Consider the following 27,989-nt stretch of genomic DNA (forward strand, 5'->3'; position numbering starts at 1 on the left):
TTAAGTGTATGGGATATTTTGTCTGTTCCATGTGTGCACAGACTCTCATGCCAAAAGAGGACATCAGATCTCCCAGAAATGGAGTTACAAGTGGCTGGGAGCTGCCATGTGGGTGCTGGGAACCAAACACTGCATAAACAAGCTGTCAGTGCTCCTAGCCACATCTCTGAGACAGGCTTTTAGCTGAACCTGGAGCTGAGCAAACTGGCTCAGCCTTTGGATCCTGTGTCTGCTATCCTAGTGCTGGGGTTACAAGTGTGGGCCACCACACGTGGTTTTTTGTGTGGTCCTTGTGCTTAGATGACACACACTTTGTCCACTGAGCTGTCTTTTCAGCCTGACATCCTTTTGTGTCCACCAGGGGATATGGTCTCCTGAGGGCTAACCCTTCCTTGTTCCACAATCCTGAGAGCATTGACTGGAACCCCCAACCGAGTAGTAAGGCCCACCCTTGAGGTAAAAACTCTGTGGTCTGGTTCTTGGCTGAGATCAGTGGATATGAACTCACATCCATAGACCTCTGGGGTCTAGAGCTCCACAGGCACCCATATGCCAGTCACTAACCATTAGACACACTTCAAAAGTAAGGCCCAAGGAACAAAGGACAGACTGGCTTAAATGCATCCCAAGGGATGTGTATCTGAGGATACCCGCCTTCTTTCTGCCAGTCAGGGGGTGTGGTTAGGAGGTTAGCTGAGAACTTACAATGTATCTATTCTAGGAGATCAGGCAAAACTGGGACTTAAGCAGGAAGGGTAACCATGAGCTTGTCTGTGCGCCAAACAAGAGGACCCAAGGTGTCCCATAAGAAAGACCCAAACAAATGGAGGGTAAGAGGGGACTTGCCATTTGGCCAGAGTCCCTTAGTGTCTCGCTGACAACCCCTAAGGCGTGCAAAGGTTCGGTCCAACCCGAGCTTTCCCCCAAGTTACTTGTTTTAAACCGATCAAAGGTGGGGCTGTGGCTCAATGGGAAGGGCGCTCCTCGAGCATGTATAAGGATCTGGGGTCCAGCCCAGCACTGCCTGCCTACCTGAGACTTACACTTTAGGAGGTGGAGGCAGGAGTAAGGAATTCAAGGCTAGCACTGGATATAGGAAACTTCTATCTCAAAAATACCAATGTATATTAACGTTATTATATTAATACTAGTTACTCAAAAGTCCCAGGGTGCATGGAGCTGCCGCCGGGATCAACTGTGACCTCAGACGCAGAGCCTCAGAGCGTCCGGTGGGCTAGAAGTCCTGCCACAGAAGCAGGACAGAGGTGGGTCTAGTAATGTCTTTCTCCCCGCCCCGGAAGTAGATGTAAATGTCTTCAGCGCCACCACCGGAAAAGGTGGTGCGGTCGCCGTCACGCATGCGCTTTGAGTCTGCACATGCGCAGTGCTCCACGGCGGCGGAACAGGGTGACCCTGAGTATTGAGACCCTGCAGCGATGCTGAGCAGGTTTTTAGGCCCGCGCTACCGGGAACTGGCCAAAAACTGGTGAGGAGGCCGCCCGCCATTCCACCCATGTGCTCTGGGGACTGGGAGAAACTGAGGCTGTGACAGGCAAAGTATCTGGGGACACAGTGCAGGTGGAAGATCCGAGGTCATACTGCCATCACCTTCGGTCGGTGTCTGAGCTGCTCCGAGCCTCAGTTTCCCCAGCTTGACTTGGGTAGTCCTGTGCGGCTCTGGGTGGGTACCCTGGGCTTCTATGATTCGGATCTCCGACTTTGAGCCTAGCAACTTGCGGCCTTTGGCTTTGATTTTGCAGTCTTTAATGCCCTTAAAAAAAAAAAAAAAAAAGCAGTGTTTCTGTACCCCAAGTTGGTTTCGAACTCTCAACCATCATCCTGCCTCACGCTTCTTGGACGCTAAAATAGCAGGAACCCACCATCCACCTGAATGTTTTGTTTAATGCATGTCTGTGTACCATATATGCGCCCAGTATCCGCATAAGCGAGAAGAGGGCATCGGTTCCCCAGGTCCTATCGATAGAGATGGTTATGAGGCATGTGGGTACTGGGAATTGAACACGCATCTTCTGGGGGAAAAGCCATCTTCTCCTGTTTAAATTAGTTTATTTTCAATTATATGTATATATGTGGGTTTGTGTTCGTGTAGTAGACAAAACTGATAGGTACTACACGCACAGGTGCTGGAAGTCTCCAGAAGATGGTGTTGCATCCCCTGGAGCTGGAGACATGGGTTTTCTGCAAGAGCAATGAGCTCTTCCAAACACTGAACCATCTCTCCCGCCCCTACCACCCAGCTTTTTTTGTTTGGATTTTTTATTTAATTTTAGTTTTTGCCGTTTGCAGTTGCAGATGGTGAGACTCAGGCCTTAGACTGTTGTTGAGCTCACACCACTAAATGACACCCTTCGCACCCACCCTCTAAATGACTGTCACCCAAGAGTGTCAGATCCACAGTCATGGCTCCGTGGGTAAAGCAGCCATCTAGCATGTGTAAGGAAGGCTCTGGGTTTCATTCCCAAGCACAATACATGCTGCTGGCATGGTGGTGCAGGCTTACAAAGTGGAGGCAGAAAACTGGGAGATTTAGGGCCAGCCCTGGTTACAGGAGCCCTCCACTTCAAAAACAAGAAAGTGTGTATATTATGAGAGCTATTAAATTAATACTTGAGGCCCAAAGTCACACTTACATTGTCTCATGCAGTTCTGAGGTCTCAGGCTCCATCCCCAACTCCACATGCCAGTCATCACAGCACTGGGGGTGCAGGCAAGAGAACCAGGAGTTTATGGCCATCCTCAGAATTCTAGGTCAGGGTAGGGTACATTAATGAACACGGTAGTACCATGTTTGACCCCTCTGGGTAGGCTTATGGTATCAGTGCCCCAGCTGGGAAGCCAGGGAGAGGGCTCACCTATGGGAGACACCATTTGTATGTGAGGCTTGGAGGTGACACTCTGGGCATCTTGGCAGGGGACAGAAGAAATAAGATTCTGGGAGTGTAGCTCAGTACCTGGTATCTCTATGTAGTTCAAGTTCGTGGACTGTCTACAACTGTCCACATGGTCTCACTGGGCGTGGCCAAACAGACCAGTGGATGAACTGGACCCCCAGTAGCCCGATCCTGTTGCCCCAAAGGGAAAGGTCTTATGATGAATCAGCCCCAAGTCCCACTGGCCTGAGACATGGGTTTCATGGACCTCTAGTCTTCAGAAGCCAGTGCCAGCTTGGTCACATATGCTGTGTAACAAGTGGTCCTGAGTTTACAGCAATGTCACATGCCCAGCATGACTGTGGATGTCTGTCATCCAAAAGCTTGGGAGGCTAAGGCAGGAGGATCACAGGTTCTAGATAGTCTTGCTGCATACTCAGTTTGGTCTCTAAAGACTACAGGCAGTGAGTAATGGTTGTGCAGAGAGTCAGGGGCACAGGCACAGCTCCACCAAGCCTCATGTACTCCCCAGTTTATATTTTTATAAAGGTCTCATGGAGGCCAGGCAGGTTTCTAACTCCCTGTGTGGCCAGAGATAGCCTTGAACTCACCACACTTGGTTCATGTGGTGCTTATGATAGAAGCCAGGGCTTCATGTATGTCAGGCAAGCTCTGAGTAATCCACCAAGGAACAGCTACAGCCTACCCTCCATCTGTTTGTGTGTTTGTTGTATTTTATGTCATATATGTGTATGTTGGCACCAGTGCCAGCCACACAGTGTGCATGGAAGTCAGACGGCAGCTTGAAAATGTGGGCTCCCTACCACACAGGTTCCAGTGGTCGTTACAGGCTTGGAAGCAGGGCCGTTTCCCCACTGAGCTGCCCTCAGACTCTGAGAACCAGCCTGCCTTTGCCAAGTGCTGGCTGGGTGTGAGCACCACGCTTGACTACCCCATTCTGATTTCTGAGGTAGGATCTCAGTCTGTGCTTGGGCTGGTTTTGTTTTGTTTGTAGTTGTGGTTTGGAGACAGAGTTTCTCTGTGTAGTCCTGCCTATCTTGAACGCAGACATCCTCCTGCCTCTGCCTCTCAAGTGCTGGGGTTAAAGAGGTAAGCTGGCCTGTGAGGCTCAGTTTGAACTATAAGCAGCCTCCTGCCTCAGCCTCCCAAATGTAGTAGTGGGGGTTATGTAGGACCTCCTGCCCCACAAGTTTAAGGGAGCACTGTGGGCCCTTGACTGACAAGCTAATTCACCAGCAGAGTCTGACAGCCTTACTCTGTCCTACTAGGATCCCCACTGCCAGCATGTGGGGCACTGTGGGTGCCGTGGGACTGGTGTGGGCCACGGACTGGCGGCTCATCCTGGACTGGGTGCCTTACATCAATGGCAAGTTTAAGAAGGATGATTAGGCCTTCCCCACCACAGGCCTCGATGGTGAGTCTGAGTGTTGGCCTGACTACTGTGGGTTGGGGGATTTTGGGGTGACCTGGACCTTGAGCAGAGATTCCTGTGACTTCCACCAACCCCAGAATTCTGGATTCTAGATGGCCAGCAGCCTTGCTCATGAAGCCTGTACTGGAGAGCCATTGTCAGACCTGGTGTCCAGGTCCTGGGTAGGATGCGCACACCCATTGTACAGTTGGGGGAGTTGAATGAAACTGTCCCTTGCCACAGGCCTCTTGGGATACATTGCATGCTGAGGCATGCAGTGTTGTGTGTCCTCATCAGACCACACAAAGCTGAGTATTTTGCTCATGGTGGTAGCATTGTTGCCCCGAATACAGTCCTATTTAGACCACCCAACGTGTGTGTGTGTGTGTGTGTGTGTGTGTGTGTGTGTGTGAGAGAGAGAGAGAGAGAGAGAGAGAGAGAGAGAGAGAGAGAGAGTATGTATGCGCATGCTTAAGTATGGAGGCTAGAGACCAAGGTGGGGAGCCTTCCTCTACCTGTCTCTACTATTGCCTTGAAACAAGGTCTCTCACTGAACCAGAAGTTTTCCACTTTGTCTTGGTTCTGGCTACCAGCACCTTCCCAGGGTCTGCCTGTCTCTTGCCACCTTGTCCCCGGTGTGCTGGGACTATAGGTATTTATAAACCTTCTTGGCTTTTATGTGATACTAGAGATTTGAACTCAGTTCCTGGTCTTTTCACAGCAGGCTCTTACTGGCTGTCTCTTTAGCGTGTGTGTGTGTGTGTGTGTGTGTTGGGGGGGTACCTGCAGTGCACAGAGGCCACAGGGGGACATGAGACGTGAATTCACTGGTGATTGTGAGCTGCTGGGTGTGGTTGCTGGGAACGGAACCTCTCCAGACCCATCCCTACAGGTCTCTTGCTGAACCTGAGCTCGGGAATTGGCTAGACTGGCTTGTTGCATGTCTGTTGGGGAACGAAACTCATTTTTCGCCTACCAACTGCTGTCGCAAGCCTCTCATTCCATCTTCTAGACATGGGCCTTGAGAGGTGCCACAGGAGCCTCTGTTAGGGTCACTCATAGAATCAGAGGCCCTGGGCTGCCTAAGCTGGCTCTGAGTGTGCTTGGCTCACCATTTGTCCCCTCCCCCAGGTAGCACGCGCCAAGGTCTCAGAAACAGCTTAGTCCTGTGGAGGACACGGAGGAAGTCTGCACCGCTCCGGGGAGCTCCTGCATTGACGGACACTGGGGCTGTCTTAACGGTGCAGCATTAAACCTTGTTATTACACGTCGGACGCCTGGCTCCCTCCTCGTCTTCCTTGAGGCTTTCGCAGCACAAGGATCCTTTAGCTCCCAACATTTGCACATCTGGGAGAGTCTTTAATGGCAAACAGAAATCCTTATTACACTGAAGCATTTTGTGGGTAGAGACTGCACATTTTGTTCTCTGCAGCTTTAATGCTTTTAAATTAGTATTCAGCTCAGGGCTGCTATAGCAACCATACCCAGCTAGAGCAGGGCTTCTTCATTCCTGGCTTTGTTTGTTTCTAAGACAAGATCTTATATAGCCCAGGCTGGCTCAAACTCTGTAGATAGCTAAGTCTGACCTTAAACTTCTCATCCTCCTGCCCCTGTCTTCCAAGTGCTAGGGCAGCAGCTATGCACTCCCATGCCTGGTGTTTGTGGAGCCGAGGATGGCCCTGGGGCTTCCTGTGTGCTCGGTGAGAACTGTGCCAGATGAGCCACAGCCACATTCCTTTGGTAAAACTGCTGTCACCATCCCGGCATGGACAGCAAGTGCATCCTAAGCTGGTACCGGAGTCTAGCCAACGTGGCTTGTGTGACCTCTTGAGACAACGGTGGCCCTTGTTTTCCCAGCACTCTGGACGCCAAGTCAAGAGTTCCGAGAGCTCCAGGTCATCCTCTGATGTCTGGAGAGGCCATCCTAGGTTACTTAAGGCCTGGTCTCAAAACAACAACAACACAGAAGAGGTTAAAGAAATCTCAGGTTCTGAGCTCTTGTTCTTCAAGGACCCAGGTTCAAGTCTCGGTGCCTACATAGTGTCTCCAGTCAGTCCCAGGGAATCCCACACCCTCTTCCAGCCTTCTCGGGCATCAGGCACATATGATGGGCCCACAGACATGTAAACTAAATACTCATAAACACAAATCTTTACAAGAAAAAACAAAAACAAGTCTAGGCCTGGTGGTGCAATCAGCTCCTCAGGATGCTGACCTGGGAGAATTAGAAGTTAAGGCTGGCAAGAGCCATTTAGTGAGTGAAGCTCTGACTTGAGAGTGGCAGCCCTGTCACCCCCACTGGAAAGGCTGAGGCAGGGTCAGGAGTGAGACAGCCTGAGGCACCACAGGTCTGGGAGTACAGCTCTTGCCATCTGTCCTGTCAGGGTTCACTGCCGTGAGCAGACACAGTAGCCAAGGCAACTCTCCAAAGGACAACATTTAATTGAGGCTCAATTACAGGTTCTGAGGTTCAGTCCATTATCATCAAGGTGGGAACACAGCAGCGTCCAGGCAGGCATGGTGCAGAGGAGCTAAGAGTTCTACATCTTCATCTGAAGGCTGCTAGCAGAATATCGACTTCCAGACAGCTAGGTGAAGGTGTCTCAAAGCCCACCCCTACAGTGACACTCTCTCCGACCAGACCACACTCCTAACCGTGCCTCTCCTTGGGCCAAGCATATTCAAACCACTACCGCTCCATACCTGAGCTCAGACTCTGACCTGTTCACACAGTAAGACTGTAGTTTAGGGAAGTTGTACAAGGCTCTGGGACCATCCCCAGAACCTCCTAAGTTCCAGCCCAGCTACATAGCAAGGTTGAGAATACTTAAGACCCCTTAGTTTTTTTAAAAAATGGAGGAAGGAAGATAGTTCAGTAACTCGCTTGGCAAACAAGCATGAGAACATAAACTCCCTTAAAGTTTGCTGTCCTGAGACCTCCCTTCCTGGCCAGCCTAGACGAAGCAGTAAGCTACAGGATGAGAGACCCTGTCTGGGGAAATTAGACGGCTCTGGGTGGTGAGAGGCATAAACTTTTAAAATTCAAAGGTAAAGAGATTGAAGAAAACCCCAGTGTCAACTTTCTGCTGCCATTCCCACGTGCAGAAATCTGTGTAACATCCCAAGTGGGGTGTGGTGTGTCTGCCTTGAATCCCAGAATCTGGGAAGCAGGGGCAGGAAGATCCCGGTGAGATCAAGGCCAATAGAACACAAATCCTGGCCTGGGTCAGCTCCATAAAGAAGTACTGCAGCTTACTAGTTGAAGGGAAAGGAACTGTGCTGTCTCACTCTAATCTCATCTCCCGATCTGGGGACCCAGACCCTAGCTTATAAAATACAGTTCCGAGATTCCAAGGCAACACAAAGATCTTTAAATGTGTTTCCATTTCACCTGATGAGCCTTTGATGTCTCCTTGTCAGTGAGGGTCCCTTTTCAAAGAGTTTGGGCAAGGTTGTTCTCCTTCACGCATTTCTCTGGGGAGGTATGGCTGGGCCTAAGGAGTAAAGCAGCCCGCAGTACCAAGCAATAGTAAGTGGATCCCCGCCCCCAGCTCCGCCCTCACAGCTGCGGTGGACAAGAGTGACCCCATACACTGAGAAACGCTGATACCATGATATTTTTTATTCTTTCAGATGCTAGATCTAGTAAATTCCAGGCTGGTCTTGAACTGATTGATCCTCCTTCCTCCATCATTCAGTGCTGAGATTCCTGGCCTGCTTTTAGGATATTGCTGTGTGGCCATTTGATCAGGAATAGCTTCCGTTGTAGGAGCCATCATACACAGGCTGGGGTGCAGCCTAACGGCAAAAGCCTGCCTACCACGTGTAAGGTTCTCCTTTCTATTCTCAGTATTGCTGCAAAGAACAAACTTCTTAAATAGTTTTGGGTGAAGCCGGGAGTGGTGGTGCACGTCAGTCATCACAGTAGTGTTGAGGCTGGAACAACCATGAATTAGAGGCCAGCCTGAGTTACACGAGACGCAGAGGTAAGCAGGATTGGGTCGAAGGCTAGGTCTTTTTCACAATGCCCAGGCGGGTCCTTGTCAAACGCATACTGCGCAGGTGCAGCCGAGCTCGACCCCAGGATGAAGAAGCCAGATCCAACTTAGTACAGACCAAGTGCAACATGAAATTTGCTTCCGTAGTCTAAAGCGCAAGCGCAATAGCTGTCCCGCTTCAGCCACGCTGATTGGCTGCCTCTATATCAGAAACAGGTCCTGAGCGCTCTGATTGGTCTCAATAACTGTGGGCATACCCTGCCATTGAACCGGAGTAGGGCTCACGAGGCGGGGCATAGCCCCTGCTTTTTTTTTTTTTTTTTTTTTTTTTTTTTTTTTGTGAGCGAGAAGCCGAAGTGATCTGATTGGCCTCACCGCCGTGGGGCGGGTCTTGCAAGCCAGTGGAGGCTGAATCAAGGCTGCGGCTGCGCAGAGAGTCTGGACCGCAGTCAGACAGGTCTCGCCGGTGAGGAGGGGCGGGGCCGACTCCGCGCCTGCGCAGACGAGCTCCACGCGCGGGCGGGTGGGCGGAGCGGCCCCCCTAGCGGGGGCTGTGAAGCACGGGGAGGGGGCCGAGCGGGTGGCAAAGCCGGCGCGCGCCCGGCTGGGGGCGGAGGGCGGAGGCCCGCGGGACGGAACAGCCGCGGCGAGCGGTGGTGGCAGCGGAGGGAATCGAGCCGGCGACGAGCCTGGGGGTCGCGACTTGCAGAAGCGGCGGCGGCATCGGCGGCATCAGCGGCGGCAGGCCCGAAGGCGGGCGGAGAGCCGGGGCGCAATGGAGCGGAAGAGGTGGGAGTGCCCGGCTCTCCCGCAGGGCTGGGAAAGGGAAGAAGTGCCCAGGAGGTCGGGGCTGTCGGCCGGCCACAGGGATGTCTTTTACTATAGGTGAATGAGCGCGCCGGCCGCGCAGGGCCCCAACGGGCGCCTCCCAGCGGCCTCTGCGGCGGCCTGGGCGCCCCTACTGCGGGCCGCGGTCTGGGCCAAGCGACGTGCGTACGAGCGTGCGTCCTGCGTGCCAGCTGTGGTCAGTGCGCACGCGCCGGTCTCGGCGTGATGCCCAGTGCGCGTGCGTTGGACCCAGCGCCTTGCCTACTGCTTATCCGAGCCACTCAGTGCGCGTGCGTGGCGCCGGGTTCTCGCTAACCCACAACGCTTGCGCACCGCCTGCAGATGCAGCCTCGTGGCTTATCGCCCGCCTGTGGCGCGAGCTTTTGTCCTCTACGGAATCGGGGACCACGCGCGCCGGGCAAGGGGCGCCCGGCCTTGGCCAGACGCCGCTGGGAAGCAGGGGTGGGAGAGGGCTGGACTGACCCTTTGATACTCGCGGGGATCTTACCGTTGGTTCGGGAATCAAGGGGCACTGCCCCAGGTTGCCTGATCCCTTCACCTGCATAATTTTGGGTTTGGCTTGTTCTCCTAAATTTCCTCCATTTTTATGCCTTTCCCGAAGCCCTTGCTCTTCTTGAGCCATGGCTCCTAGAAGTGACATCACAGCGACTTCTGTGAATGGGGTTTTTGTGTGCGAGACTTTCTTTGTTGCTGTTTTTTTTTTCTTTTCTTTTTGAGGCATTGTCTAGGTTGTGGTCTACATAGACCAGGCTGGCTTGCAACCCTTTAATCGGGCTAATGAGAGCTGTCTGAATTGTAGCCAAGCAACACACACCTGCTGTTCGTTTTCCCCAGCAACCCCCATGGTGGGGATTCCCGGACCGCATGCATGCCTAGCCAGCCTCAGCCGGTGTCCTATGGCATGGAACATCTGCTTTCTGAGCTGATTGTAGTTGCCTCTTTCATTGCATTGATTGGCCGGTGCATTGTGAGTTGAAGTTTGGAAGCCAGGACAAACTCACGTTCCCTTCAGGCAGCAAAGAGGGATGGGGTTGTTGATTCTAATAGATCTGCAGTAGATTTTCCCACAAGGCTATATGTAAATTGCGCCTTCCTCTCTAACTTGCCCACCCTTACTAGCACTTTTTAAAGCATGTAACCCCAGGATTCTCTCCTCTGTAGTCTTTAGGCCACGATCCCAGCTTTGCTGGGACAATTCCTCTGGGTTTGCTGCCACTGCTCTAGGATACAAAGTAGTAAGAAATACCTCGTGGCTGGTGGGGACAGTGACCCAGGCAATGGGGCCAACACCTCTTGAGAGCTGAGACAAAGCCATCTTGTTCCCAGACTAGCTATTAGCTCAACATCTGTGCAGACAGCCTCTTCCTCACCCTGAACTGCTCAGGGCTAGAGAGCTAGGGTGTCACCTGGGGAGCCCTGCCCCAGGCATACTGTGGGTCTGTCCCCTAATGAGTACAAGCTTCAGCTGCCCCACTCAGTAGGCTGTTGGGGGCACACTGCTGTGTGCAGACCTGCAGAGCTTGCCACACAGCACATCAGAAGTGCTGTCCCCAGCAGCCAACAGCTGTGGCTTCGGTTGGTTTTACCTTTTGAGGGTCTTGCTGTATAGCCCACGCTGGTGTGGAACTTGTGGCTCCTCCTCCCTCAGCTTTAGCTGTGTGAGAGGCATGTGCCGCCTGCCTATTTTGTTGTGTTATTTTAAAATTAATCCTGTTTGTTAGGATGATCAACCTTCATGCCAGATTCATTCATCAGGAAGTGGAGGGATTTTACAGGGGGAAGGGTGTGAGGCCCAGTGACTATAGCACTTGCCTGGCACTCATGTGTCTGCCGTCACAGCATTCAGAAGGGGTGGGATGAGCAGGAGTCCAGTCTGACTCTGCTACAGTTTGAGACCAGCCTGGTTAACAAGAGACCTTGTCTGGATTGGGGGGAGGGTGTCCTTTGCAGGCACTGCCCCATGCTCTCTCCCTAGCTGCCAATTCCAGTCATATGTCCTGCTGGGGTCTGCAGCCTGGGACAGCATGTGAGCTCAGGGCCAGCCCAGTGCTTTAGGGACGCCAGGCCCTGGCAGGCAGTACGGGCACGTGTCATCTAGTGTCCCACCTCAGTTGTTCAGGAGAGCAGACAGCAGCCTTCTGGGCTGCACCAGCAATACCCCAAGCCTTTGGCCAGCTGTTTTCTATGTGGTCCTCACATTGGGGAACTGAGGGCACACTATGTGTGCCTGGGGCATGATCTGGTTTGGGCAGGACAGTCCTATCAGGAAACACCACTCTCACTGTAAGTAGTAACTGTTAAGAGTGAGGCATCAGGTAACAGCCCCTGGGCCAGTGCTAATGCTCACCACTGGCCACACCTAGCCTGTGGTCAAAAAGATTCTGCAACTATACCACTAATCCCGTAACGTCTCACTCCAGCCCCTACAAATCTACTTCTTGTTCTGGAATATTCCCTATCCGTGGAGCTCCCACATACGATGACCTCAAGGCCTCTTGACTTAGTATGTCAGAGCCTTGCTCCTTTTCATGGTTGAGCAATACTCCACCCCAGGACAGAAGTTCTTACTGTCCACCTGGGACCTTTGGGTCTGACCTTGGTTCAGCATAGGCTCTTATGTGATCCAGTTTCCAGATGGCCTGGAATTTGGCTGGAACTGCTTGAGGGGTTGTCAAACCTATGCCATTTCACATGCATGGGCTCATGAGACTCAAGGTAGCCTGTAAGCAGAACCTGCCTTCCCACAATTGAATTGACAACTGCATTGACTATATGACAAGCTGAAGGCTAGCCTGAAGTACTGGAGGCGCTGTCTCTAGTCACAAAAGGGTGGGGCTCACTTTGTCTAAGTGCCTGTTTGGCAGCCCTGAAGCCTTCTGGCAACCCTTGACTAGACAATAGCCGCTTAGGAGCTTGAAGAATATGAATTCTCGGCTAGTTGAGTTTGGATACCAGTCTGAGTTAACATGAGAAGTGTCTGTCCCCCAAAATAGATAGATGCAACCCTGTAGCCCTATAGATAGGTGTTCCCTGGAAAGCAAGGGCTGGTTTCTGACCCAGGCAGCAGAGGGGTGCAGTCCCAAATCCCTCTTAGGGCCTACTCTAGGCTTCCCAGATGAACTGTGACCATCCATACCCTAAGGCTTAGCTTTTTAGGGCTGTTCTTCCAATTGCCTTCCTTATGACCTGGTGAAAACAGGCGTGGAGATCACTCCTTTGCAAGGGTGGTGGGTAGGGATGGCTCCTGCTCAGGCTGACCAGCCTCCCGCCCGCAGCCCCAGCGGGAAGAAGTTTCGCAGCAAGCCGCAGCTAGCACGGTACCTGGGCGGCTCCATGGACCTCAGCACCTTCGATTTCCGCACGGGAAAGATGCTAATGAACAAGATGAATAAGAGCCGCCAGCGCGTGCGCTATGATTCCTCCAACCAGATCAAGGTGAGGGGTGACGTCAGGGTGGGGGCGGGCCCTCTGGGTTAGCTTCCATCGCCATCGAGTCAGTATCTCAGCATGGCGCACGTTTGGTTCGGTGGGTGGGAGATCGCCCTGCCTGATCGCCCACCCGCCACCATTCAGGCTCTGGCTAAGCACCTCCCTGGCCCCTCCAACCCTCCATGGACCCCGGTCGGAGCGGCCCGCTGCAGAGTCTTCTCCCCCCAGGGCAAGCCTGACCTGAACACTGCGCTGCCTGTACGGCAGACTGCGTCCATCTTCAAGCAACCAGTGACTAAGATCACCAACCACCCCAGCAATAAGGTCAAGAGCGACCCGCAGAAGGCCGTGGACCAGCCGAGGCAGGTGAGCCCCCGGCAGTTACCAGTGTCAGGCCTTATCTTCATACTAAAGCTCACTCTTAGGGTGGCAGAGAGTAGTGCCTTGCACGACCAAGGCCAGTGTTGCCCTGAAGCTTCTTGTATCCCAGTTTGTTCTCTTGTGAAAGACCAGGAACCTGCACTCCAGTGGTCCCAGAGGTCATGAATTGCAGATTTTAACCTTGGCTTTTTAATTAACATAACAAAGCCTAGCTTCTTTTGTGTTTTTCTGACCATTTGTAAACATCCTCTGGACCCCTGGAGGCTATTGCTAGCTGGGAGGGGTCGTAGCAGTAGGGCCACACCTGCACACCTACTTCCACTTCTGGTGACCTTGCACTTCTACCCTAAAGCTTTTCTGGGAGAAGAAGCTGAGTGGATTGAGTGCCTTTGACATTGCAGAGGAACTGGTCAGAACCATGGACTTGCCCAAAGGCCTACAGGGTGAGCAGGGGTGGGTGGTTACTGCCCTCTGGATTTGATGAAGTGGGTGGATACCCTGACGGAGGCCTCTGGAGAGAAGGGGGGGGGAGGGAGAGGGAGAGAGAGTCACTGCAGTGCACCAGTGTGAGTTTATTTTTACCCTGTGCATGCAGGTGCCCATGGAGGCCAGTGGGTAACTGGTACCTGCAAATGGAGTTACAAGCAGTGTGAGCTCTGGTCTGGTCTGGAAAGCACTCGCAGGCCTGGAGTAAGATGTAATGGCAGTAGTGAGTGCTCTCACACTAGTTGTCTCCATGGTTACAGGCTTGTGCACCATGCCAGGCACAGGCTGGGTCTCTGGATGGGGTCATAACTTCTGGGTGGAGCCCTAGGCCCAGAGCCTCTGACCCAGCACACGCTCTCCTTCCGCAGGAGTGGGCCCCGGCTGCACAGATGAGACGCTGCTCTCGGCCATTGCCAGCGCGCTGCACACCAGCACCCTTCCCATCACAGGCCAGCTCTCTGCAGCTGTGGAGAAGAACCCTGGTGTGTGGCTGAACACGGCACAGCCACTGTGCAAAGCCTTCATGGTAACAGATGATGACATCAGGTAATTGTCCCCCACAGCACTATGCCCCCACCCCCAATATCTTCACAGTCACCACCACCAGAATGCAGGGCCTGCTGTCTACTAGGCTCCTCGGGAATGTGTAAATGAAGGCAGTGTAGATGGCCGGACTGGCTCTTAGAGTGCTGTGGGGGTGGGGGTTGGGGGAGAACAGTGAGGAAGCATGGCTGCCACAGCCTGGGAGAACCAAACACGGGCGCAGGGCAGGGCTGAACTGAATGAGGGGCAGTCCTCAGGAGGGCTAGCCAACGGGTTTCTTGTGTCAGACTTGGTGATCAGGCCAGATGGGGGCAAGAACAGGACCTAGAATTAGGTTCAAGGCCCATGGATTTCCTTGCTATGTGTGATACGGGCCCGTAGCTAGTTTGGCCCTGGCTTCAGCGTACCCTGCGTGTAAAAAGTCCAAATGTCAGGAGACCCGTGGTCACCCAAGGTGATGAAGAAGCTGTATGGAGTTTCTGAAAGGGCTGTAATGGCATGCCTGTGAACTGGTCCCTGTGTGCTCCTGCAGCCTTGAGGTGGTCCCTCAAGGTCCCCAAGCCTGTGTGCCCTGTCAGAGTGTGTGTTCCTAGGAAGCAGGAGGAGCTGGTACAGCAGGTGCGCAAGCGCCTGGAGGAGGCGCTGATGGCCGACATGCTGGCACATGTGGAGGAGCTGGCCCGTGACGGGGAAGCACCACTGGACAAGGCCTGCCCTGAGGAGGAAGAGGAGGAGGAGGATGAAGAGCCTGAGCCAGAGCGTGTGTAGCACAGGTGCCGCAGGCCAGGGTGGTGGGGGGCAGTCTCCCCCCAGTCAGGCTGCTGACAACTTCCCTTCACCCTCTTTACAGATGCCGTGCCCACGTCTGGGCTGCAGACTCCCTTCAGCCTTGCCTGGACTCAGTGGAGGCCAGGCCAGCAGGAGGCAGGCTTCCATCTTCTTCCCAAGGCCTCCTCCTCCCAGGTCTCAGTGCAGGGAGCCCCTGAGGACCTTGAACTCGTCCCTGTGCTGCCTGGCAGGAAGCTTCACACTGAAAGCTGAAGAGCAGTGGTCACCTTCCTGTCCTTACCTTAACAGGACAAGGCCCTGGTTGGCACCAAGGAGCTGTGAGCCTTGCTGGGTGTTGGAGGAAGTTTCTGGAAACACCTGGCTATGCCTACCTTGCAGTGTCCCTGAGACTGTTATGGGCCAGGCTCTGGACTGCTGCTGCCCACAGGGTTGCCCAGCTTCCCGACGCTAGGGCCAGCAGCCAACCAGGAAGTTACTTTCCTTCAATAAACTGATGATAGGAACTTCTGAGCCTCTGACTTGTCACTGTGTGCTACAGTTCTGAGGGTGCTGCTGCCCTTGATGGTGGGAACTACCTGCTCTGAGCCTCAGTGTCCCTGTGTGGCAGGTACACAGGCTCCAACTTAGGGAGAGCAGTTTTGGCCTCCAAGAAGCTGACAGGTGAGCTGGGGTGTCTCCTTAAACTAGCCCCAGTGCTGCTGCGGAGCCCCCATAGAGCCCAGTGGGCGAGCCTGGCCACCCTACCTCAAGTCAGGGTCTTGTTCCCCGGCCTCCGGCACTGGAGGTACCAGTCCTGTCTGTGGCTTTGGGTTTTCAATAGGAGCAACCATAGTGAACTGTACTACCCCAGAGTTCACGTTTATCCCAGCATCTGTGGGCTGGAAGCTAAGTCATACAGGGGGCTCCACCCGTTACAGGCACACAGGTCTGAGATGCCACTACAGAAGGAACACCCATCCTTGTTCTCTGTCCCTGGACCACCCAGCGTAGCCTTCAGGCAGGACCAGATCCTCCCCAACAGGACTTTCCACATAAGCAACCCACAGCCAGGCTCTTTAGTCAGTGGGGCCCAGTGGGCCTGGTGGGGCACCCTGCCGTGGGTTCTACACAGACAGTGATAGCTCCCTGGTTCTGAGCCTCTTTCCCTAATTTACAACATGCCAATTAAGGAATTCTGAGTCAGGTGATGATGTGGGGCAAGGTCACCTAGCTCTCTCCAGAGACAGAGATGTTCATCTTTGTAAAGTCTCCTGTCACATGTTACCCTGCAGCCCCGCCTACTGTCCTGTGGCCCCATTCCCTGGGCATGTTTCTATCTAGCTGGTAAAGCTTACCTGGATGTGGTCAGAATCTTGCCAGGCCATGAGCAGGAAAGCAAGAGTCTGATATGCCACAGCCAGGACATCATGCCAGAGAGACCCAGACACACTAGCTCAGTCGGAGTCTGTAACAGGAAATTGAAGACCTGGAGAAAGCAGGACCGGTGAGAACAGGGCATCCTTTGGGATGATAGAATTTTCTGGAACTATATGAAAGAGGCTCGTGATTTTGGTGCTGGGGGTGGAACCCAGACCACTGTGCTCCCCATCGAGAGGCCCTCAACACGGATTGCAGCAGTCACTTACACATGAATCAAGGACTCTTCAAACTTGGTTTTAAGGAAAGTTTGTAGTGCCAAGGCTGGCTTCAGCAAGGTGACCCACGGCCATCTTCCATAAAGTGGCTGCAGACTCCCTCATCTCTAGCTGTTCACACATTTAGCTCCACAGCATCTAAGTAAAGGTCTGAGGCTTGAAAGCAAGTGCTCTCCTGTGCTTCCACGTACTGTAGGTGGACAGCTGTTTTGTTTCAGTCTGTGGACCAAGTGTGAGCCATACATACAAGCCAGAAGGGGTCAGAACCCTAGGACTGGAGTTAAAGACAGTTGTGAGCCACCAGGTGGGTGCTGGGAAGTGAACCTGAGTCTTAGAGCATCCAGAACTGTCATCACCGAATCATGTCTTCCCCACAGTTATTTCTTTGTTTAGAGATTCGGATGAATTTAGGCCCACGTGCCTGCTGGGATGCACTAAACGGCTGAGACACATCACATTCCTTGAAATGTTAAGTTTATTTCATATTTATTTTATTGGCTTGTTTGTATGTTGTTCATGATGTCTGTGTGTTGGCAAGCAAGTACACATATGCATGCATGCGATTGTCAGAGGACACAGGTGATGTCATTTTCCAGTTACCTTAGAGCAGGATTTTACAAATACGGGAATGTGACATAAGCCTCACCTCGAAGGCTCCTCCAGAGAAATGCCTCCAACAGCCTCACCTGAATCCCTCCTACACTGACCTTTCTGCCTCAGTGCTGGGGTAACAGGTTTGAACCAGTCCAGCCCCTGTATGTTATGCTGTGGCTGGAACCCGTGAATGCTGGGTGAGATGTTGCTATTTTATACAAGATCAAAACACACAAATCCCCCTCTGTATAAACCAGGCTGGCCTCAAACTCACAGAGACCAGCCTGCCTCTGCCTCCTGTGTGCTAGGACTGAAGGTATGAGACACTCAGTACACTCAGTTTACCCTTTGCTCAAAGGCTGGTAGATCTCTGACTTCGAAGCTAGCCTGGTCTACAGGAACTACACAGATAGACCCTGTCTTTAAAAAAAAAAAAAAAAGTGTTTATGTCTGTGCACCACAGCATATACAGGAGCCCACAAAGGTCCAAAGAGGGCGCTGAATCCCTTAGGAATGGACATAACAAGCAGTTGTGAGCTGTTATGTGGGTGCTGGGAACTGAACCCAGGTCTCTGCAAAAGCAGTGAGCACTATCTCTGCTCCCATGCCCTCGGTTTGAAAGACAAGGTCTCTTGCTGAACTCAGAACTCAACAATTAGGAGAAGGCCACTGACCATGGATCCACAGGGGTCCCCTGTGTCCACCTCCTAGGTGTTAGGATTACAAACTCACTGCTGTAATTTAAATTTGTTCCTCACCTTTGTGAGGCTCCCTCCTAAGCTCTTGGAAAGCCACCCGAGGAGCCTCTGTGCCCAGACTTACAACTTACATCCTCAGAACAAAGCAGAATGTGACTCTTTCACATGTCCCTCATCTCTCCCCTCCTGTAAACTCATCCTCCTGGTCCAGAACGTAACTTCTGAGTCTTTCTGCCCTCTGTGGGCAGGACCAGCAGTTTAAAGCCCTGGCTGGGAGGACAGAAGTGACCCGCTTGACTGGGTGCATCCCAATGCAGCCACTGGCTTTGAATACTTGCCAAAGCTGCTCTGAGTTTCTGCTAAGTCCTGCAAGGCCTGTAGCTGGGGCCCAGGGAATGGCTAGACATTAAAAGTGAAAAGAAAATAGATACTTTTCCCCCCTGCCTTCCTGAGGCAAGGTCTCTCTGCATAGTCCTGTCTGTACTGGAACTCAGTCTGTAGACCAAGCTGGGTTCGAACTCAGAGATCTGCCTGTCTGCCTCCCACGGCCTGTGTCACCACCACCCATCTTTGATTAATAATAATATAAGTACAATAATAATAGTAATTATTATTAAGCAGGCTTGGAAGTTTCTGAGTTGACTTGGGTGGCTCAGACCTTCGAGGTGTGAACCACTGTACCCTGCCAGCTCTTGGCCTTTTAATTAGAGTCAAGGTGGCTTCTGGGCAGAAGAACCAACACACCGGGGGTGCAAGAACACTATGTTCCAACCTGCACTGTGTCCATGAGGATTGTAAAAGTGACCAGAAGGAATGGGTTGGGGGAGGAGGCACGGCTGAAGCTAAGAGCTGCAGAAAGGGGCAGCCTCTGCCCCAGACCCCACACAACTGACCTGGGGCTGCAGTCAACCGTAGGCAAGGACCTAGGCAAATTCATCCTGTTCCCTGTTCATATAAAATCTCAACAGGAACACTGAGGTAGATGTATGGGGGACAGTATGGACCTGGAGGTGGGCAGAGCCTGTGGAAGAGGTTACCCTCCTCAGAGCCCTGCCATCTCCAGTGAGCATTGAAGGCTCAAGGATTATGGGCAGTGGCTGCTGGGAAGCCACTCACCCCAGAAGCCCTAACCAAGTGGTTATTTCTAAGTTTGGAGGTACACAACTCTCTCCATCCCCAAGGATGAAGTGTTGGGAAAGGGAACACAGGCTGCCCAGGAACCATGCCAGGAAGTATGTGACTAGGGGGACTAGGTCCCCAAGTCATTAGATGGGGGATAGAGGTACCAACACAAGCACAGGAGGGAGCACAACCCTGTTACTCAGAGATGGTTTCCATGACTTTGAGGGTGAGATGGGGAACCAGGTCACTGTGGTACCCTAAATCAGAATCCCCAGCTTCTGGAGAACAAGGACAACCTGGGGCAGGCCAGGCACGGAAGAGACCTTAGGAGGGCCTTTGTGATGAGCCGGGAGTCACAGTCTCTTGGAGCTGATCCCAGCTGATCCCTGCCAGAGGGTTCCCAAGATCCCCAGGCACGCGGGGAGGAATTCCCTACTTTCGAAGAGCGAGGGCTGACTTGGAAAGATAGACACGGGAGGGGGACTCGACACTTCGGTGCACCGAGGAGATTCTGTGGGTTCGGGGAAGGGGCAAGCACTGTGTGACTGCGAAGTGATCCCAGACAGAGGTCCTGAAGGTCCCCAGGCGCGCACTGGGAGACCAGGGAAGCCGGGATGATGGCGAGTGCTCCTGGAGCACAGGACCCTCCCCAGATCCCCGGGACGCACCAAGGTGGCTCGGAGAACTACCGGCTCCGCCGACCCACCTGTGGCGCCTCCCGCACGTGCCGGCGGGATGGAGGAGGGGGAGGGGAAGGTCCGCACCCTGGGCGGGGGCGGGGCAAACACGTGACTGCCGGCCCGGCCCGCGCGTGCGCAGCGGCGGTGCCCATTGTTGGCCGCGGTGACGTCGCGGGGCGGGGCCGGGGCGGGGCGGCGGGAGGGCGGAGGGAGGGAGGGCACGAGCGTCCCGTGCCACCGCCGCCGCCGCCGCCCCCGCCGCCGCCGCCGCCGCCGCCACCGCTGCCCAGGACCGCCGCCAGCCCCGCCACAGCGCCACCGTCCCGCAGCCCCGCGTCCCCGCAGCATCCCCGCGCCGCCGTCCCCGCCCCGCCGCTGGATGCCGGCGGCCGGCGGCCGAGCTCGCAGACGCGGAGGGCGGCGCGGGCGGCGGCGGCGGCGCGGGCCCGAGCGCTAAAGCCATGCCGGGCTCCACCGGGCAGCCCGACGCGGGCGGCACGGGAACCGGGACCACCGCCGGCGACCCCGGGCATCCGCACCCTGCACTTGCGGGAGCCGAGGATGCGGCGCCCCGGCCGCCACCCGAGCCCGACGACGCGGCCGCTGCGCTGCGCCTGGCGCTGGACCAGCTGTCCGCGCTCGGGCTGGGGGGCGCGCGCCCCGGAGATGAGGGGATGGCGACACACAGCGCGGACGGAGCGACAGAATGCGGAGAGGATGAGCCCGTGACCCCCGACGAGCTCGAGGCAGCCGTGGCACCCCCGGTGACTGGTGCGCCCTCGATGGGCGTGGGACCCTCGATGGCTGTGGCATCCTCGGTGACTTGTGCACCCTCGATGGCCATGGCACCCTCGGTGACCAGTGCACCCTCGATGGCCGTGGCACCCTCGGTGACTTGTGCACCCTGCCTGGCTGTGGCACCCTCGGTGACCGTGGCACCCTCGATGGCACTGACACCCTCGGTGACCCTGGCACCCACGATGGCCGTGGCTTCCTCGGTGGCCCCCGGCGGACTGCCTCTTCTGGACCCCGACGTGAGTCCCCGGCCATCTCCCCCAGACGTGTTCGCCAGCTTTGCGCCACACCCGGCTGCCCTGGGTCCCTCGACGCTGCTGGCTGAGCAGTTGAACGTGATCGGCAGTCGCAAGAAAAGCGTGAACATGACTGAGTGTGTGCCGGTGCCCAGCTCGGAACATGTCGCGGAGATCGTGGGTCGTCAGGGTGAGTGGCTGCCGTCGGGGGTGCAGGGGCGCGCTTATTCTCCTGAATAATATCATTAGGGGAGCATGTGTTTCGGTGTGAGGAAGGGAGGCTATGGCCCATTCTAACCCAGTGTGAATGTGATCAGGAGACCCCAGGGACACGCCCCGTGTGGAATCTAGGCCTGGGTGGATTTCTTGGCGCCTTTGTTCAAAGCTGCCGGCTGCTGCAGAAGTTGGGCACAGCCCAAGCTGTGGCCACAGCCGCTGCCTTTGTCTGGGTTCCTAGGGACAACCACAGTTCATGTACCATAGCTGGGGACACCCTAAGACATAGGCCCCTTAGAAGCAGCTAGGGCTGCATCCCTCCCCCCCCCCACACACACACATACACACATATACATGGGGCGGGGCCAGCTCAGTCTTGGTAGCCCAGGGAGGGTCCCCGGAGAGCAGGATTGAAGCACTATAGTTTAGATAGAAGGTGCCTCCCTCAACCTTCCAGTTTGGGGGTCCAGACTAGGTGCTGTCCTCTGAGTAAAGAACTATAGCTCTAAGTGAACCCTGGGCTGGAGAATCTGGGATTTATGGGAGGGTCCCTCCTGGCTGCAGAAGCTCTCCGTGGGGTTCACCCCGCCCAACTTGACAGACTGACCCCCAGCAGCCCCAGGGTGTAGGGATCCAAGCTACCCAGGCTTGGGGGTCCCTGCTGCAGCACTGTGGAGCTGGGGAGTGTCTCTGTTGGCCGCCCCATTGTTCTCTTTGTTCGAAAGCCAGGCTGAGATTCGCACGGTGACATCAGGCCAGCCGTTGCTCATTGGCCCTTGAGCTGCTGGGGCGGGCAGGAGTGTGGTGGGCAGTGCCGGGCCCTTCACACACCCACAAGCCTGGATAGTGGTGGCCCCCAACTTTCTCCTTCCTTCCTTCCCCACCTACAGCAGCCCACTCCTAGTAACTCCCCCCAACCCGGACTAAGATCAGGGATCAACCTAGTTCTGAGAACTTTAGGGTGGGGCTCAGGCATCCCTAGACCCCCTGAAATGGAGGATGTGTGGGTGTTTTGAATTGCAAAGGTGACTGCCATCCTCCGGTGAGCAGGGACCAACCATGGCCACTTCCCTCTTCCAGGAGCATGGTGCACGGAGACCTTGTCACTTACCTGCCTCCTGAGAATGGGAGGTGTTGGGCCTAGGGGCTCTCAGGAAGAGCAAAGGTGAGGGTGGGGACAGTCATCAAGCTGCCGCTTTGTGTGGGCTTCCCGCCCAATGCCATCTCCTGTAGCTCTAGGAGAATCAGTTTTCCAGACTTGCAGAAGTCAAGGCCTGTAATCTTTTGTGCCATAGTCACCTGCCGCCTCTTTCTGGAGGCAGGTCCTACCACTGTTCCGTGAGAAAGTATAGCTTAGCGCTCTTTGGAGAATCAAACCCAGGGGCTTCAGGCACAGTCCCAGTCTGCCGTGTTACAGGGATTTGGGGTGTCATTGGTGGCCAACAGCTTGGCCTTGGGTTCCCCGCTGTGCTGGGGTGGCCCCTGAAACATGAGGCAGGTGTTCTTAAGCTCTGGTTCAGTGTGGTCTGCAAGTCTCAGCTGAGTAAAAGGACTCAGACTCACGCGAAGGGCACCCTGGAGGTAGGGACAGGATGTCAGCCTCATAGCCCTTCCCTCTGACATCTGTGGTTCCAGCTTCTCCCACCCAAAGGCATCCAGCCTAGTTGGCTATTTGTTGCCGAGATAAAACTGTGACCAAAAGCAGCTTGGGAGGAAAACGTTTATTTTAATCTACCAGCTACAGCCGTCCACGGAGGGGAACTCAAGGCTGGAGCTGATGCAGAGGCCTTTTCGGGGTGCTACCTACTGGCTGCTCCTCATGACCTATATGCCTGATTTCTTATACAACCCAGAACCACCTTGTCCAAGGATGGCGCCACCCACAACATGCTGGGTTGTCCCCACCAGTCATTAATCACTAAGATGCCCACAGACCAGCCTAATGGACACAGTTGGTTGACATTCCCTCTTCCCCAGTGTACCTAGGTTTGTGTTGAGTTGACAAACGCATGTCCCTGGGTTCCCCAGTCCTTCCTCAGGGTGGTTCCCCGAACTCATGGTTACCTATAAAAAGCCAGGTCATGTACAAGTAGACAGCAGATATACCCTACCTGGTTTCCATGCCTGACCAGAGCCACGGGGAACCAAAGCCAGCCTATTCCCCAGCACCATTCTGTTTGGGATCCTCAGTCTTTTTCAAATGTGGAATGGACTGGAGGGTATTTTGAGCCACGCCCCTAGCCCTTCACTGGTGCATTCTAGGCAGAAACTCCACCCTGACCACACCCCCTGCCCCTCACTGGAGAACTCCAGGCAGGAGCTCCACCCTTGACCACGCCCCCAGCCCCTCACTGGAGAACTCCAGGCAGGAACTCCACCCCTGACCACACCCCCAGGCCAGCTCTGACGTTTGTAGCCCAGGCTGACTTCTGTCTTGGGATGGTTGGTTCTTAACCTCCTGAGTGCAGAGGTGCTCCGGTGTCCTCTTGGTCCTTAGGGCCCTAGGCAACGCTATCATCTGGGTTAAAGCTAGGTCTCAGCTAGAGAGAAGCTGCTGGCTGCAATGGGAGGGGTCCTTGTCCTCCATCTCTCCCATATCTCCTTGCTTCCCAGGTCTCTGTGCAGACCAGGCCGCTGTCCTGTGGGCCCTTCCACTCCCACCCACCCCCACATGCCCTACATACTGGGCTCCACCACCACACCCAGTCCTGGCTTCCAGTGGATAGGAGTGGAGATCTGGGCAGTCAGATGGGGGCAAGCCTGGTACACTCTGGGGTGTTACTACAGAGCCTTTGGATATCCTCTTGTTATTAGGGTCCCCTGGAAGAAGACATGTAGCCACGTAGGGGAAGTAGACCCTCAACCCTGGCTGAGGAGATGGCAGGAACTCTGGCCACACTTGGAGTTGCCAAAGATGTGTGACTCCACATCTACCGGCTAATTTGTTCAGAGTCCGGCATGGCTGAGCCTCTGCTCTGGTAGTCATGGAGCACATTCTCCGGGGTCTTCGGGGTCTACTCGCACTAAACCTGATGATTGATCGGCACCCTTTCTGTTGCTTTGCGGGACACGGGGGCGGTACTGCTGCTCTCTGCTGCTGGCTGTGACCCTGGTGGCACTGGTGTTCCCTGTTTTGCCTCCCAGCCGCTTCTGCCACCAGGGGACCCTGTAGGGCTGGAGGGCCTCCCAGATGGGATGGGGAAGATGTCTACAACCCTCCTACAAGGACTTGCTGGGGTGCCCCAGAGTTATGGTTCAGGAGTCCCCCTCAAATGGAGACTACAGCCTAGTAGCCTGAAAGGATTCCTTTGGAAAAAAATAAAATCAAAAAACCCCTTGGATTGCCGGTTTTCCCACCCTCTGGGCCTCAGGCCTCCACCTCACACACTGCTGTTAGAGGGTCTAGCACAGTCTCATGTAGCTCAGAGCAGGCCTTGATCAAACTCACTGTAGCTGAGCCTGACCTTAAATTCCTATCCTGCCTCCACATGGCCAGTGCTGGAGGTGAGAATATCACTGGGTTGGCTTAACTGGCCTTGAATTACTTGTGGTAATCCTCCTGCCTCGGCTTTCCAAGCTCTGGAACAGCAGAAGTGTGCTATCACACTACAATTGAGGGTCAGTAAACCCATTGTAGACGGTGATGGACCCCACTCCCGGCACACCCGGGCTACTTTGAGTCCTGGTTATTCTATTTCAGCTAAGACTGGGGAATGATGGGGTCCAAGGGCTGCTGGTGGGCGTGGCCAGGTTCCCTTCTTTTAAAAGTTGTACTTATTCCTCCCTGGGAGAAGGAGCAGATTAAAGACACAGCTGGCAATCAGAGGACTTGTAGGGCTGGGTAGTTCTTTGAACCACATCAGTCCTGGTGACTCAAATTTCAGTCGTCAGGCTTGGCCACAAGTCCCTTTAACCTACAAGCCAATTTGCCTTCCCTGCCAGGGTGCTTGTGATTCTGGCCAGTTCTTTACATCGAGAGGCGGAAATGAGGCTTACTCAGAGTAGGGAGTTCCTGTATTGTCAAGGCATAGGCCATGGGATATGGGTATCAAGTTTGGGTGTCTTGGGTCATGTGTCTCCCGTCTTCCTAGGGTGCAAGATCAAGGCCCTACGTGCCAAGACCAATACCTACATCAAGACCCCGGTGCGCGGCGAGGAGCCTGTCTTCATCGTGACCGGGCGGAAGGAGGATGTAGAAATGGCCAAGCGCGAGATCCTGTCGGCTGCTGAGCACTTCTCCCTAATCCGAGCCACACGTAGCAAGGCGGGCGGGCTGTCGGGGGCCACTCCAGGCCCCCCTAACCTGCCGGGCCAGACCACCATCCAGGTGCGCGTGCCCTACCGCGTGGTGGGGCTGGTGGTGGGGCCCAAGGGCGCCACCATCAAACGGATCCAGCAAAGGACCCACACGTACATCGTGACTCCCGGGCGTGACAAGGAGCCAGTGTTTGCCGTGACCGGGATGCCAGAGAACGTGGACCGTGCGCGGGAGGAGATTGAGGCACACATCACTCTGCGCACAGGGGCGTTCACTGATGCGGGCCCCGACAGTGATTTCCATGCCAATGGTACCGATGTGTGTCTAGACCTGTTGGGAGCTGCAGCTAGCCTCTGGGCCAAGGCCCCCCACCCAGGACGGAGGCCCCCCGCTGCCACCGGTGGACTTCGAGGGGATAACGCCCTGGGTGCAGCCAGCACTCCTGAGCCCTTCTATGTGGGCAGTCGAGGAGGGCCACCACTGCCGGACCCAAGTCCCAGCAGCCCCTACGGGGGTTCGGGCAACGGGGGCTTCACATTTGGTGGGGACGGTCCCGGTGCCCCAACGGGGACAACCACCCCAGAAGACTGTGACTTTGGTTTTGACTTCCTGGCGCTAGACCTGACCGTGCCTGCCACGGCTACCATTTGGGCGCCCTTCGAAAGAGCCGCGCCCCTGCCAGCCTTCAGCGGCTGCCCCACAGTTAATGGGGCACCCGCACAGCCCAACACTGGCACACGGCGCAGCAGCAACAGCGGCGGGGCCGCCACCACACCACGCCACTCACCCACACTGCCTGAGCCAGGAGGACTGAGCCTGGAGCTACCACTGGCGCGTCGAGGTGTCCCAGATCCAGTGGGTGCCGTTTCCTGGCGACCCCCGCAGAGCACGCTGCCGCCCTTCTCCACGACCCCCTCTCTGCCCAGCACAACCCCGGCATCCTCCACCCTGGACACTGTCCCCTCGGAGGGCAACCACAAGCTATCTACCACAGCGGCGAACTCCTCTGCGCCTGCTGCAGCCCCTGGCCCACCTGCGGCAGCCTTGGCTCGTGAGTGTGTAGTGTGCTCTGAAGGCGAGGCCATGGCTGCGTTGGTCCCCTGTGGCCACAACCTCTTCTGCATGGATTGTGCTGTCCGCATCTGTGGGAAGAGTGAGCCAGAGTGTCCCGCCTGCCGCACGCCGGCTACACAAGCCATTCATATCTTTTCCTAGTGCACCCCCACCTGACGGGGTGGCCCTGGCTTCCCCAAGCAGGAGGCCCCTGGGCCTCGGGGTGGGAGAGGGGGGACGGGGCAGGACCTGGGGGGAGAGGTGGTGAAGGTGGGCCTGGGCCGCGGGGCAGTGGGGAGGTAGAGGGGCCCACACGTATCGCAAACAGCTTTAACTCCTGCAGCAGGTGTGGAGGCCACCAGCTTGAGGCCCAGCAGCAGTGCCTCCGTTCTTGACAAGTGACAGTATTGAGTGAGCCGGTGACAATAAACCGGAAAATTCTCTGTTTGCACTTTTTATTAAGACGCCCCTCCCTGTTTCCGGGGTGATCTTAAAACAAAAAATAACACGATATTTACAACTCTCACTGAATTTAACAGTGTGGATTCTTGTAGAAACTTCAAAAGGCAGGTGGCTCCCCCCACTCCCCAACACACACTCCCTTTTTGAGGGGCAAATATATACCATTTTGTACATCAGCCACGGGGTGGCCAAGAGGAGGGTAATGGGAGGGTATCCAGGGGAGGGGGGACCCCATCAACAGATTTATAACTTTTGTTTGATTGTGGTTGTCTTGTTTTTAAATTAAGACTCAGTGTTGCGGTTCTTTTTTTGTTGTTTTTTAAAAAAGTTTTTAAAGTTTTTTTTATTGTTATTTTAACTTCATACTTCCTGTGTATACGTAGGGAATTTATATTAGATATATGTACTTTACGGAATAAATTTTAAGAACTAAAATATATTTTATTTTAAATAAAGCAATGGACCTTTAATCTTTGACAGCTAAATCACTGATTATATATTTGCTGAACTGATTTAAGGGTTTAAAAACATTGTATCCAGAGTTTTATTTTTGGACTTGAAAGCCTTCTTAATAAAGTTGTTTTCCTATATGTAAGCGCTGGCCTTCGCGTGGTGTGGGAGGGAGACCCTGAGGATAGTAACGGTCCCGTTATTATAAGAGCTGTGACCCACAGGAAGGCAAACTACTGCCCCATGAGCATTTGGGGGGACTCAGCACCCACTCCTGCAGCCCGCAGATAATGTGTGAGCCCCTCTCACCCCAGGAACAGACCTCGGCTACCAAGACGGCCCAGCTGAGATGCCAAAGGGCTGATTGCAGAGTTGGTGGTTGCCGGATGGTGGACACCCCTACTTAAGAGGGAATCTAGCTTGCGGGACCTGACATGTGGCACGTGGCATGGTGTTCTGACAACGGGTGTGGGGAAGTGTCGGGACATGGTATGCTTCTGCTTAACCCAGATATGGGACAAAGACGATGTCACCAAAGTCCAGCTTGGTGAGCCAATGAGTTTTATTGGGGTTCCAGGAACAGAAATGGGCCAAAGACAGCTGTATTGCCAAGACCCACCCCAGCTTGTATGACAGCTCCCAGACCTGGAAACCTGGAACGCACTGCACAGCTTGCAGGCAGCCCAGGTCCAGAGAGCCAACCTTCACCTGTGTCTTAGGGTTCACTGCCGTGAGCAGACACAGTAGCCGAGGCAACTCTCCAAAGGACAACATTTAATTGGGGCTCGATTACAGGTTCTGAGGTTCAGTCCATTATCATCAAGGTGGGAACACAGCAGCGTCCAGGCAGGCATGGTGCAGAGGAGCTGAGAGTCCTACATCGTCACCTGAAGGCTGCTGGTGGAAGATGACTTCCAGGCAGCCAGGGTGAGGGTCTTACAGCTATAACTTCTAATAGTGCCACTCCCTGGGAAAAGCATAAACAGACCAACA

The 27,989-nt window shown here is 54.6% G+C and overlaps 3 protein-coding genes across 8 annotated transcripts; all 3 read left to right on the forward strand.

Moving 5' to 3' along the window:
- Positions 1-1,347: 1,347 nt before the first annotated feature.
- UQCR11 (ubiquinol-cytochrome c reductase, complex III subunit XI) lies at positions 1,348-5,597 on the forward strand. 2 transcript variants are annotated; one of them, XM_080935514.1, is made up of 3 exons: positions 1,348-1,486; positions 4,181-4,326; positions 5,455-5,597. In XM_080935514.1, the coding sequence occupies exons 1-2, from the start codon at positions 1,437-1,439 to the stop codon at positions 4,299-4,301; spliced, it is 171 nt and encodes a 56-aa protein (XP_080791640.1). In that variant the 5' UTR covers positions 1,348-1,436; the 3' UTR covers positions 4,302-4,326; positions 5,455-5,597. The 2 variants fall into 2 exon arrangements, with proteins under 2 accessions (XP_080791640.1, XP_080791641.1); XM_080935515.1 differs by having other exon boundaries at positions 5,459-5,597.
- A 3,228-nt stretch (positions 5,598-8,825) lies between these two features.
- MBD3 (methyl-CpG binding domain protein 3) lies at positions 8,826-15,308 on the forward strand. 5 transcript variants are annotated; one of them, XM_080935471.1, is made up of 7 exons: positions 8,826-9,206; positions 12,446-12,605; positions 12,744-12,965; positions 13,333-13,423; positions 13,835-14,012; positions 14,603-14,769; positions 14,860-15,308. In XM_080935471.1, the coding sequence occupies exons 1-7, from the start codon at positions 9,097-9,099 to the stop codon at positions 15,048-15,050; spliced, it is 1,119 nt and encodes a 372-aa protein (XP_080791597.1). In that variant the 5' UTR covers positions 8,826-9,096; the 3' UTR covers positions 15,051-15,308. The 5 variants fall into 5 exon arrangements, with proteins under 5 accessions (XP_080791597.1, XP_080791600.1, XP_080791599.1 ...); XM_080935474.1 differs by having other exon boundaries at positions 8,827-9,206; positions 14,603-14,782; positions 14,860-14,996; XM_080935473.1 differs by having other exon boundaries at positions 8,828-9,110.
- A 4,493-nt stretch (positions 15,309-19,801) lies between these two features.
- Positions 19,802-26,251, forward strand: MEX3D (mex-3 RNA binding family member D). The gene is made up of 2 exons (XM_080935415.1): positions 19,802-20,747; positions 24,865-26,251. The coding sequence occupies exons 1-2, from the start codon at positions 19,988-19,990 to the stop codon at positions 26,244-26,246; spliced, it is 2,142 nt and encodes a 713-aa protein (XP_080791541.1). The 5' UTR covers positions 19,802-19,987; the 3' UTR covers positions 26,247-26,251.
- The last annotated feature ends 1,738 nt before the right edge of the window (positions 26,252-27,989 follow it).

Source organism: Micromys minutus, assembly GCF_963924665.1.
Source record: "Micromys minutus genome assembly, chromosome: 22".
In the NCBI taxonomy this organism is placed as follows: domain Eukaryota; kingdom Metazoa; phylum Chordata; class Mammalia; order Rodentia; family Muridae; genus Micromys; species Micromys minutus.